Genomic DNA, 13,913 nt, shown 5'->3' with positions numbered 1-13,913 from the left:
TACAATTAAAGGTTCTGATAAAAGTCTCATTTCCAAAATATATAGAGAATTGACTCAAATTTATAAGAAATCAAGCCATTCTTCAATTGAGAAATGGTCAAAGGATATGAACAGACAATTTTCAGATGATGAAATTGAAACTATTTTTACCCATATGAAAAGGTGTTCCAAATCATTATTGATAAGAAAAATGAAAATTAAGAAAACTCTGAGAAACCGCTACACATTTGTCAGATTGGCTAAGATGACAGGAAAAGATAATGCACAATGTTGGAGAGGATATGGGGAAACTGGGACACTGATGCAAAGTTGGTGGAGTTGTGAACGGATCCAACCATTCTGGAGAGCAATTTGGATCTATATTCAGAAAGTTGTAAAACTGTGCATACCCTTTGATCCAGCAGTATTGCTACTGGGCTTATATCCCAGTGAGATACTAAAGAAGGGAAAGGGACCTGTATGTGCCACCATTGTGGCAGCTTTTTTATAGTGGCTAGAGAATTGGAGAATGGCTGCGTAAATTATGGTATATAAATGTTATGGAATATTATTATTTTGTAAGAAATGACCAGCAGTATGAATACGGAAAGACTTGGAGAGACTTACATGAACTAATGCTAAGTGAAATGAGCAGAACCAGGAGATCATTATATACTTCAACAACAATGCTATATGAGGATCAATTCTGATGGAAGTGGCACTCTTCAAGAATGAGAGGATCTAAATCAGTTCCAATTGATTAGTAATGAATAAAACTAGTACACCCAGTGAAAGAACACTGGGAAATGAGTGTGGACCACAACATAGCATTTATACTCTTTCTGTTATTGCTTGCTTGCAGTTTTATTTTTCTTCCCAGGTTATTTTTACTTCTTTATAAATCCAATTTTTCTTATGTAGCAAGACAACTGAAAAAATATGTATACATATATTGTATTTAATATATATTTTAACATCTTTAACATGTATGGGACTACCTGCCATGTAGGTGAGGGAGTGTGGGGAAGGAGGGAAAATTTGGAACAGAAGTGTTTGCAAGGGTCAATGTTAAATTAACCATGCATATGTTTTGTCAATAAAAAGATATAAAAAAAGAAGAGAAAAAAGAATTTTTTTTTATATGATTTAGAATGAAGGTAAGAATAACCTGGGAAGAAAAACAAAAATGCAAGTAAACAACAACAAAAAGAGTTCAAATGCTATGTTGTGGTCCACACTCATTTCCCAATGTTCTTAACTGGGTGTAGTTGGTTCTGTTAATCACTGATCAATTGGAACTGATTTAGATCCTCTCAATTTTTTTTATTATAATAACTTTTTATTGATAGAACCCATGCCAGGATAATTTTTTACAACATTATTCCTTGCACTCACTTCTGTTCCCTCTCTCCCTCCACCCCCTCCCCTAGATGGCAAGCAGTTCTGTATATGCTGAATATGTCGCAATATATCCTAGATACAATGTATGTGTACAGAACCAAACAGTTCTTTTATTGCATGGGGAGAATTGGATTCAGAAAGTAAAAATAACCTGGGAAGAAAAACAAAAATGGCAACAGTTTAAATTCATTTCCCAGTGTTCTTTCTTTGGGTGTAGCTGCTATTTGTCCATCATTGATCAGTTGAAACTGAATTAATTAGGTCTCTTTGTCAAAGAAATCCACTTCCATCAGAGTACATCTTCATACAGTATCGTTGTTGAAGTATATAATGATTTCCTGGTTATGGTCATTTCACTTAGCATCAGTTCATGTAGGTCTCTCCAAGCCTCTCTGTAGTCATCCTGCTGATCATTTCTTACAGATTTGGATTGTCTCATTGCTGAAAATACCCCCTTCCATCAGAATTGATCCTCATATAGTATTTTTGTTGAAGTGTATAATGATTTTCTGGTTCTGCTCATTTCACTTAGCATCAGGAAGTCTCTCTATGCCTCTCTGTATTCATCCTGCTGGTCATTTTTTACAAAACAATAATATTCCATAACATTTATATACCATAATTTACTCAGCCATTTTCCAATTGATGGGCATCCATTCAATTTCCAGTTTCTAGCCACTATGAAAAAAGGCTGCCACAAACATTTTTGCATATACAAGTCCCTTTCCTTTCTTTAATATCTCTTTGGGATATAAGCCACTAACACTTCTGGATCAAAGAGTATGCACAGTTTGATAAATTTTGAGCATAGTTCCAAATTGCTTTCCAGAATGGTTAGATCTGTTCACACACAACTCCACCAATTCCATCAGTGTCCCAGTTTCTCCACATCCCCTCCAATTTTCATCATTACATTTTCCTGTCATCCTAACTAATCTGAAAGGTGTGTAGTGGTATCTCAGAGTTTTCTTAGTTTGCATTTCTCTGATTAATAATGATTTGGAGCATCTTCTCATATAACTAGAAATAGTTTCAATTTTTTAATTTCAAAATTGTCTATTGATATCCGTTGAACATTTATCAATTGGAGAATGGCCTGATTTCTTATAAATTAGAGGCCATTCTTTATATATTTTGGAAATGAGGCCTTTATAAAAATGTTTGACTATAAAAATGTTTTCCTAGTTTATTGCTTCCCTTCTAGTCTTGTCTACATTAATTTTGTTTGTACAAAACGTTTTTAACTTGATATAAGCAAAATTTTCTATTTTGTGATCATTAATTATCTCTAGTTCTTCTTTGGTCACAGATTTCTTCCTCCTCCACAAGTCTGAGCGGTAAACTATCCTATGTTCTTCTAATTTATTTATAATCTCATTCATTATGCCTAAATCATGAACCCATTTTGATCTTATCTTGGTGTATGGTGTTAAGTGTGGGTCAATGCCTAGCTTCTGCCATACTAATTTCCAGTTTTCCCAGCAGTTTTTGTCAAACAGTTCATTCTTATCCCAAAAGTTGGGTCTCTGGGTTTGTCAAACAGTAGATTGCTATAGTTATTGACTACTTTGTCCTGTGAACCTAACCTATTTCGCTGATCAACTAATCTATTTCTTAGCTAATATCAAATGGTTTTGATGACCACTGTTTTATAATACAGTTTTAGATGAGGTATAGCTAGGCCACCTTCATTTGATTTTTTTTTTTTCCATTAGTTTCCTTGAAATTCTTGACCTTTTGTTTTTCCAAATGAATTTTGTTTTAATTTTTTCTAGGTCATTAAAATAGTTTCTTGGGAATCTGATTGGTATAGCACTAAATAAATAGATTAGTTCAGGTAGTATTGTCATCTTTATTATATTAGCTCAACCTATCCAAGAGCACTTAATATTTTTCCAGTTGTTTAGATCTGACTTTATTTGTGTGGAAAATGTTTTGTAGTTTTACTCATGTAATTCCTGACTTTCCCTTCGCAGATAGATTCCCAAATATTTTATACTATCAACAGTTATTTGAAGTCGAATTTCTCTTTGTATCCCTTGCTGTTGGATTTTGTTAGTGATGTATAAAAATGCTGAGGATTTATGTGGATTTATTTTGTATTCTGCAACGTTGCTAAACTTGTGGATTATTTCTAATAGCTTTTTAGTAGATTCTCTGGGGTTCTCTAAGTATACCATCATTTCATCTGCAAATAGTGATAATTTGGTTTCCTCATTACCTACTCTAATTTCTTTAATCTCTTTTTCATCTTTTATTGCCGAAGCTAGCATTTCTAACACAATATTGAATACTATTGGTGATAGTGGGACAACCTTGTTTCACTCCTGATTTTATTGGGAATGATTCCAGTTTATCACCATTACATATGATGCTTACTGATGGTTTTAAACAGATGCTACTGATTACTTTAAGGAAAAGTCAATGTATTCCTATTTCTCTAGTGTTTTTAATATGAATTGGTGTTATATTTTATGAAATGCTTTTTCTGCATCTATATTACATGGTTTTTGTTAATTTGGTAAATAATATAGTCAATTATGTTAATAGTTTTCCTAATATTGAACTAGCCCTGCATTCCTAGTATAAATCTTACTTGGTTATGATATATTATCCTGGGGATGATTTTCTATAATCTTTTTGCTAGTATTTTATTTAAGATTTTTGCATCAATGTTCATTAGGGAAATTGGTCTATAATTATCTTATTCTGTTGTCATCCTATCTGGTTTAGGTATTAGTACCATGTCTGTGTCATAAAAGGAATTTGGTAGGAGTCCATTTCCTATTTTTTCAAATAGTTTATATAGCATTGTAGTTAATTTTTCTTTAAATGTTTGGTAGAATTCACATGTAAATTCATCTTGTCCTGGGGATTTTTTCTTAGGGTGTTGATTAATAGCTTGTTCTACTTCTTTTTCTGAAATGGGACCATTTAACCAATTTAATTCTTCCTCTGTTAATCTGGGCAACCTATACTTGTGAAGGTATTCATCCATTTCATTTCACTTATCAAATTTATTGGCATAAATTTGGGCAAATTAACTCCTAATTATTGCTCTAATTTCCTCTTCATTAGTGAAAAGTTCTTCCTTTTCATTTTTACACTAATTATTTGATTTTCCTCTTTCCTTTTTCTAATCAAATTTACCAAAGATTTATCTATTTTGTTGATCTTTTCATAGAACCACCTTTTAGTTTTCTTTATTAATTCAGTAGTATTTTTTTTTACTTTGAATTTTATTAATCTCTCATTTTATTTTTAGAATTTCAAATTTAGTGTTTGATTGGGAGGTTTCAATTTACTCTTTTTCTAACTTTTTTAGTTGCATGTCTAATTCATTGATTTTCTCTTTATTTTATGCAATTTGGCCTCTAGAGATATAAAAATCTTCTTATTACTGCTTTGGCTGCATCCCACACATTTTGGCTTTTCATCTCAATATTGTCATTCTTTTGGGTGAAATTATTAATTGTATGTATGATTTTCTGTTTTACCCAATCATTCTTTAGCATGAGATTATTTAGTTGTTTACCATTATTTTTTGGTCCATTTTCCCCCTGGCTTTTTATTGAATGTTATTTTTATTGCATCATGATCTGAAAAGGATGTTTTTACTGAAAAGGATTTATTTCTGCCTTTCTGCATTTGAATTTGAGGTCATTGTGTCCTAATATTTGGTCAGGTTTTTTTTTTTTTTTTTTTTTTTTAATAGATTCCATGTACTTCTGGGAAGAAAGTGTACTTTTTGTCTCCATTTAGTTTTCTCCAAAGATCTATCATACCTAACTTTTCTAGTGTTCTATTTACCTCTTTAACTTCTTTCTTATTTATTTGGTGTGATTTATCTAGTTCTGAGAGTGCGAGTTTGAGACCTCCCACTATTATAGTTTTGCTGTCTATTTCTTCTTGCTTGTCTATTTCTTCTTGCTTTTCTATTTCTTCTTAACTTTTCCTTTAAGAATTGATATGCTACACCACTTGGTGCGTATATATTTGGTATTGATATTGCTTCGTTATATGTGCTACCCTTTAACAAAGTATAGTGCTCTTCCTTATCTCTTTTAATCATCAATTTTTGCTTTTGCTTGATCTGAGATCAGTATGGTTACCCCTGCTTTTTTTACTTTACCTGAAGCATAGTAAATTTTGCTGCAGCCTTTTACCTTTGCTCTGTATATATCTCCCTGCTTCAAGTGTGTTTCCTGTAAATGAAATATTGTAGGATTCTGGCTTTTAATCCAGTCTGCTATCTGCTTGCGCTTTACGGAGAAGTTTACCCCATTCACATTTATCGTTAAAATTACTAATTCTGTATTTCCTGCCATCTTGTTAACTCTAGATTAAGCTTTTCTCTTTCCTTTCCCCCTTTCCTCCCTCCCCAGTATTAAACTAATGAGCACCACTTTGCCTCACACAGCCCTTCCTCTTTAGGATTTTTTCCCCACCCCCCTATCCCCCTTAGAGTTTCTCCCATTTTTTAAAACCTTTCCCTTACTATTTCTGTATTCCCTTTTATTTAGCCAACTCCTTCCTTTTTTACTTTCCCCCTCCCACTTTTCAATGAGGTGGGAGAAGTTTCTCTGTAAAACGAATATATCTAATATTTTCTCTTTATCTAATCGTAATCAGAGTAAGATTCACTCTATATTCATCCCCCTCCTTTCTTTCCCTCAGATATAATAAGTTTCTTTTGCCTCTTTTTCTGGTACAATTTCATTTCCACCTCTAGAACCTTTTTTATATTATAATAGTCAATCCAGATTATACTTGTACTCTTTATGCATACTCATAACAGAAATATAGTTCTCATTAGTTCTTTTTTACCTTTTTATGCTTCTCTTCAGCTCTATATTTGGAGGTCAAACATTTTGTTTAGTTCTGGTTTTTTCTTCAGAAATAAATGGAATTCACCTATTTCATTGAATGTCCATCTTCTTCCGTGGAAGTAAATGCTCAGTTTTGCTAGATAAATCATTCTTGGCTGCATACCAAGTTCCCTTTGCCATTTCGAGTATCAGATTCCAAGCCTTTTGATTCTTTAATATGGACCCTACTAGATCCTGAGTAACCCTTATTGTAACTCCTCGGTATTTGTTTTTTTTTTTTTTTTTTTTTTTTGGCAGCTTGTAGTATTTTTTTCCTTGGTCTGTTAGTGCTGGATTTTAGCCATAATACTTCTTGGAATTTTGATTTTGGAATCTCTTTCATTAGGTGATCAATGAATTTTTTTAATTTCTCTTTTACCTTCTATTTCTATAATACCTGGGGAGTTATCTTTGATGATTTCCTGAAAAATAATGTCTAGCCTCTTTTTTCATCATGATTTTCAGGGAGTCCAATAATCCTTAGATTATCTCTCTTGGATCTGTTTTCCAGGTCTTTTCTCAAGTAGGTATTTAACATTTTTTTTCTATTTTTTTTTCATTTTTTTGCTTTTGCTTGACTGATTCTTGGTGTATCCTCGAGTCATTCATTTCCATTTGTTCAATTCTGATTTTTAATGAATCATTTTCTTCATTTACTTTCAAAATTTCTTTTTCTAATTGTCTAGTTGTATTTTTAAATGAATTGTTTTGTTCTATGGAATTTTTTTCCATTTCGCCAATTTCATTTTTTAAGGAGCTATTTTCTTTTTCCAATTCACTAATTCTCTTTTTCAGGGAGGTGATTTCTGTATCTACTCTATTTTTTAAAGAATTACATGTCTTATCTAGACCCTCTTGCAAAGCTTTCCTTTCCTTTTTCCATTTTTCTTCTAGCTCTTTTTTAAAGAGCCTTTTGAATTTCTTTTATGAGAGCCTTATGTGATGGAGACCAGGTTATATCACCATTTGGGGCTTCATGTGAAGGCAGTCTGCTTTTAGTCTCCTTAGGGTTTGAAGTCTGCTCTCTATCAGTATAGAAACTATCTATAGTTAGAGCCCGCTTTGCCTTCTTACTTATTTTAAGGAAAAAACAAAAAAACAAAACAAAACAAAAAAAAAACTGTAGTCTGCTTTTTCTTTTTTTTTTCTTGTTTTTTGAGACAACTTGTTTTATTTCCCTTTTTTTAAATTAAATTTAATTTTTTTATATAGCTTTTTATTTACAAATTATATGCACGGGTAATTTTACAGCATTGACAATTGCCAAAACTTTTGTTCTACTTTTTTTCCCTTATTTCTCCCATTCCCTCCCCCTGATGGTAGGTTGACCAATATATGTTAAATATGTTAAAAGTATAAATTAAATTCTATATAAGTATACATGTCTTAACATTTATTTTGCTGTACAGAAAGAATCAGACTTTGAAATAGTATACTATTAGCCTGTGAAGGAAATAAAAAATGCAGGCCAACAAAAATATAGGTATTGGGAATTCTATGTAATGGTTCATAGTCATCTCCCAGAGTTCTTTCACTGGGTGTTGCTGGTTCAGTTCTTTACTGCTCTATTGGAACTGATTTGGTTCATCTCATTGTTGAATAGAGCCACATCCATCAGAATTGATCATCATACAGTATTGTTGTTGAAGTATATAATAATCTCCTGGTCCTGCTCATTTCACTCAGCATCAGTTCATGTAAATCTCTCCAGGCCTTTCTGAAATCATCCTGCTGGTCATTTCTTACAGAACAATAGTGTTCCATAATATTCATATAGCTGTGATCTGCTTTTGATGCAGTGTGGAATTACGAGCTTCCTCAATAGACAACAGGAAGTACCAGTGAAGCAGCATTGGGACAGCAATGGCTATGTTGGGAGTAACATCTGGGCTTGGGTCAGAGTTGCTCCCTGAGATCATGCTGAGTTCCTATTGGTGCTGGATGTTTGTGGCCAAGTCCAGACAGATTCTAGTGTTTTAGGATTATAGTCTTTACCCTATATGTTTATAGCTTCTCTTCTCATCTACTGGTTTGCTGTCAGAGCAGAGTAGCTGACACTGTGTTAAAGTTCTCCCTATAAATTTTCAGCCTGTGAAGACAACATCCCACCCCCCTCCAGTCTGCACAGGGTGAGCTGTTAACATATTCTCACTGCCGACCTGTTTGATTCTGTGCCTTCCCTACCTCTGTTCCATCCCTGCATGGGAATAAAACAGACCTTTTCTGGTGAATTTCGCATTATCTTCTTTTGTTAATGTGTTCTGCTCCCAATATTTGTGGGTTTTGACAGTCAAACACTAATTCCGAGGCTCATTTTCATATAAAATAGTTTGAGGGTAAAGGAGCTTTTAGAAGGACCCGTATGTCCTCTCCGCCATCTTGGCTCCACCGCCATAATAACTTTCTGTGGTTGGATTCTTTCTCCTTTGTCTGCTGTGTTTTAATTTTAATTTCATTTTTTTATAGCAGATTATTGTAATTACCTCTAGGACTAGAATGTAGGTGATTGTCCTGTTACCTGAGGCCCTTCTTTAGTTCTCCCTTATGACCTGGAATCACAAACTAAGCTGACATACATAGAGCAGCAAACTGATATCTTCATTCAGATCTTTTGTGATTGTCTCTGGGGCACCATTGTTCTACCCAACTCGTGTTTATTTTTACTACTCTATGTTATGTGTATATAGATAGATAGATAGATATTTATATGTCTATATATCTAGATATACATTTATATATTTATGTATATTTATTTTTACTACTCTATGTTGTATTTGTGTGTGTGTGTGTTTGTACTCTATGTATAAAGCTGCTGAGTTTTATAGTTTTTACTTATCTATCATGGCCTTCAAACAATTCATTTTTCTAGGAATGGTAAGATTTAAACTTTTTTCTTTTAATGAAAGGTTAAGGGGAGGAAATAGTGTTATGATTATTGTAACAGAATGCAAATTATATGTGAAAAATACAGTTCAGTACTATTCAATCAACCAATATATTTTAAGTGTTTACTGTGGTGTTCTTCTTCTTTTATATAATATAATCTTTCTCTGTGAGCAGGTTTCTTGGGGAGATTTTCTGGAGGCAGCCTTTGTTTCTGTTCAGAATAATAATCACTCCAACTACAACCGGCTGACAAAATCCAAATGTTTATTTCTTATCTCTTTTCTTGGGCCCGGTTAGCTTTCTTAAAGGCCTATCTCTCTGCTTGGTTCCAAGAGCTCCTGCCGGTGATCTTTTGCCTCTGCCAGCTTCGGCTTCTCTTCTTCCAAATATCTCCAGCCAGCACCAAGGTGAAAGATGGAATGAATCTGACTCCATCTCTGAGAGTGGGCTAGAGGGCTTCCTCCCGGGGTGCTCTGTCAGCTTCAGCTTCTCTTCTTCCAAATATCTCCAATCAGCACCTAGGTGAAAGTTGGAATGGATATATCTTGCCTCAGAGAAAGGGTTTCTGGCTCTCCCAGAGTGCTGTTCTCTTGACTCCTGGCAATGTTCCCAACTAACTAACTGACTGAAGTTCCAAGAGCTTCTTATATATGATCTCTTAAAAGTTGAGTCCTCCTCTGAGAGAGTGATTAAGGGAGGTGTGAGTTAACTTTGTGAATCTTCCATACTTGTGAACTCCAATGAGTACTTAAATACATTAGTGAGTTGGAGAATTTGCTAAGTACCATGCTAAATTAGGCAACTGACTTATCATTTTGTAAGGATTTGCTTTAAGGTGTGAACCAATAAGCACTGTATCCATTCCATTGAGTTAACACTAGGATTCTAACATCTGGGATACTATTTTCTTGTGGTGAAAATTTGGAGAGGTTGAATTTTTTGACCTTTGCTATCTTCTCATAATGTTCTTTAAAATTTATTAACTCTAAGCTATTAGAAATGTAATCCATTTTCTTCAGTAGATCACTTTCCAAAATTATTTTACCAGGTGTGTACTTATATTTGAACTGGATTAGCAAATTATCTCAATGGGCTTCTAAGTCATCATGACTTTGTATTTTTAGTGTAGGCAATTCATTTGATAAGGTTTGTTCCATATCAAAAAATACAAAAAATGCATAATACACTAAATCCCAAGATTTTTAAAAGTTTAATGTGTGTATATGTAAGAAAGAGAGATTAGTCATAATCTTAATGGACATTTTTCCCTTAATCCTAATATTATTGGGAAAAGACTACTTTATTCCCATTAGAGATAAAAATGGCTCTTGATTTTCTATAGACACTACTTTTCATTTCAGAGAAAATCCATTTAACCCTATCTGTTCTAATGTTTTAGAAAGGAGCAGATATTGTGTTTTGACAAAACTTTTCTTCATTCATTTATATAATCATTAGTTTTAATTTTCTGTTTATTATTTTAGTTAGTGATGGTTATGGTTTTCCTATTATAAATCTATTATGGTCACAATATATAATGTTGTGTCAGTTTCTTTACTAATAATTTCTTTCCATTAAATCTATATTGTTGCCTTGTCTGAAATTATGGTAAAACTGCATTTTTTATTTTAGCTGAAGTATATCTGATTTTGTTACATATCCTTATTTTAATTCTGAAACTTTATCTTTAAACTCTTTCTTACAAATCAATATTGTTGGATTCTGTTTTCTACCTCAGTTTGCTATTCATTTCTGTTTTATGGATAAGTTTTTCCATAAGCATTTACAGTAACGATCTTTAATTTTGCATTTCCCTCCATTGTATTGTTGTATACTTTTTTTCCTTCTTGTTTCTCACTTTGTCTTTATAGGAAGAGAATAGTAAGAGTGGAGCATTCTGCCTAGGACCAGTACTTTTAAGGTTGGGGGATCTACTTTCACTTCCTGTTCCACCTCTTCACTTTCCTTCTTATCCTTTCTTTCCTCTTGAATCATTATTCTTGGTGTATATCTTTATTTAGAGGATTTTGTTGCTGTTGTTTTTGACTTAGGCCTAATTTCTTCTTTAATTTTCCCTCCCTCTTAATCTTTCCTCTCCCCTTTCCCTCCTCCCTTGCTATTTCTGTTTTCTTCTATCCTTTGGCTAAAGTTAAATGAGATCGAGGAAAACAGAAATATTAACTGTTCTACCACCCTTCCTCTTTGTATAATTTTCAATGTATATATCTTGATTATGTGTTATAATTTTTCCCAAACTTATAATCAGTCAATAAAATCATATATATTAAGCACTCATTATTTGTCAGACATTAGGGAAACAAAGGTAAAAACAAAGCATCAAAAAATAATTCTTGTTCTACATTTTTATTTAGAGGATTTTGTTGCTGTTGTTTTTGACTTTGGCCTAATTACTCCTTTAATTTTCCCTCCCTCTTATTCTTTCCTCTCCCTGTTCCCTCCTCCCTTGCTATTTCTTCATTGAGAGAAATATCCTAAATCTGTTTTCTTCCATCTTTTTACTAAAGTTAAATGAGAATGAGAAATACAGAGGTATTAACTGTTCTACCACCCCTTTCTCCTTGTTTGTATAGTTTTCAGTGTATATACATATATAATGTGTATATACAGTATATAGTTTTATAGTATATAGTTTTACAGTATATAGTTTTCAGTGTATATACATATATAATGTGTTATAATGTGTTATGATGTGTTATAATTTTTCCGAAACTTATAATCAGTCAATAAAATAAAATATATTTAGCACTTATCATTTGTCAGACACTAGGGAAACAAAGGTAAAAACAAAGAAGCAAAAAATAATTCATGCTCTCAAGGAATTCACAACTTTTTAGACTAACTAGTGCCTTATTAATCTTCTTGTGTGCATGGGCATACACAAAATACAAGCATATACATATCATCTCTCCATATTAGAATATATAAAATGTATCTTTATTTAGTCCCTTATGATTGCACATTTTTAGATTTTTATGATCCTTTTGAATCCTCTGTTTGTATCTCAAAGTAGTTAAATGTAGTTCTTCTATTTTCATCAGGAGAGCTTATAGTTGTCATTTTCACTAGGGTCTGTTTTTTCCTTTTGAAATTATACTCATTTATTTAGTTGTTACTTTTCCACTTCTTTGTGATAATGGCTGCTAACATATGATCTAATTTTCTTCTGCACTTGAATTCTTTTGTTTTGACTGCTTTTTGTTTTGTTTTGTTTTGTTTTTCTTGTTCTTGGTCATTGAATTTTGGCTATTATGTTGCTGGGAATTTATGTGAGGTCTTTCTTTAGATAAAGACTCATGGATTCTTTCTTTTTCTGGGTTGTCCTTGGTTTCTAAATATTTCGAATAGTTTTCTTTTATAATCACTTGAAATATGATGCTTATATTCTTTTTTCCCTGTGGGGCTTTCATTTTATCTAGTGGTTTCTAGATTATGTTTTCCATGGTAATTGTTTTTACTTTTAAATATCATTTTTCTAGTTTTTTTTTTTTCAGTCTTTTGATTTGTTTGAAAATTTCTTTTCTCATGAAATCATTGGTTTCTTATTTAATTTAAAGAGTCACTTGCTGGGAAAAGTCATTATTGCTTTTATTTGCCATTGTTATCTTAGTTCTTTCTTTTTTTTCACATATCCCCTTTCTCTGCAGATAAAAAATGGGCACAGTAATTTTGTAAGTTTAGTAATTGCTGAGTTCAAATTGATTAGTTTTAGATTTTTGCAAGTTAATATTATATTGTAAGGCCTCAGGCAATGTTCTTGACTTCTTTACAGATATTCCACCAACAAGTCAAGGTGTGGATCACAAGCAGGTCCAGAGAGAACTGGGTAATGTTGTTTTGCACCTTCATAATCCTACCATCCTTTCTTCTTCATCAATTGAAGTTCATTGGACGGTAATTATTCATTTGCTTTTTCTTTTAAATATGTAACAAGGTAATCTTAAAATTCTTGGTTTTTCTTTATTTCTTTCCTCCTTTTATTTTTTAAAAATTTGATTTCCAAATGTTATGTCTCCCCCAACTCTTCTCTACTTACTGAGAAGGCATGTTACCCATTATACAAACGAAGGCATACAAATTTAGCCATGTTGCAAAAGAGAAACAAAATGGCAAGAAAAAATAAGTGAAAAAAAATTATGCTTCAGCCAGTACTCAGAGTGCTGTCTCTTAATATGTATAGCATTTTTATCATGATTCCTTTTGGAATTGTCCTGGATCACTGTACTGATGATAGTAGCAAAATCTTTCACAGTTGAACATCTTTAAAATTGTACTGTTACTGTGTACAATGTTCTAATAGTTCTGTTCACTTCATTTTGCATCAGTTCATTAAGTTTTTCTGAAACCATCCCCCTTATCATTTCTTATAGCATACTAATATTCCCTCAAATTCATATACAACAGTTTATTCAGTCATTCCCAATTGATGGACATCTCTTCAATTTCCATTTGCCACTGCATAGAACTTTGTCTCCAAATTTCTACATTACAGGCATTCAAGTGTAGAGAACATTGTGGAGGAATTAATTCATCAAGGTATCAAGGGAGAGAATCTAGAAGAATGTACCTGATTTATACATGATTCCTTGTTTTTTTTGTTTTTGTTTGTTTTTTTTTTTGGCAAGGTATTTGGGTTTGGGTGACTTCCCCAGGGTCACATAGCCAGTAAGTTTTAAGGGTTTGAGGTTAGATTTGAATTGATGTCCTCCTGATTTCAGGGCTGGTGCTCATTGCACTGCACCATCTAGCTACCCCAAGAAC

The 13,913-nt window shown here is 32.8% G+C and overlaps 1 protein-coding gene across 5 annotated transcripts in view; it reads left to right on the top strand.

Annotated features, from left to right (window-relative positions):
- The window catches only part of ROBO1 (roundabout guidance receptor 1), a 622,307-nt gene that overhangs the window by 510,134 nt on the left and 98,260 nt on the right, over positions 1-13,913 (top strand). For all 5 annotated transcript variants that reach the window (XM_031958836.1, XM_031958837.1, XM_031958839.1 and 2 more), the window contains one exon: positions 12,925-13,046. In XM_031958836.1, the coding sequence (XP_031814696.1) occupies positions 12,925-13,046 (122 nt within the window). The remainder of the gene's footprint in view (positions 1-12,924; positions 13,047-13,913) is intronic.

Source organism: Sarcophilus harrisii, chromosome 3, assembly GCF_902635505.1.
Source record: "Sarcophilus harrisii chromosome 3, mSarHar1.11, whole genome shotgun sequence".
In the NCBI taxonomy this organism is placed as follows: Eukaryota; Metazoa; Chordata; class Mammalia; order Dasyuromorphia; family Dasyuridae; genus Sarcophilus; species Sarcophilus harrisii.
Note: the sequence above shows the minus strand (reverse complement) of the source record. Positions and strands in the feature narration are given on the sequence as shown.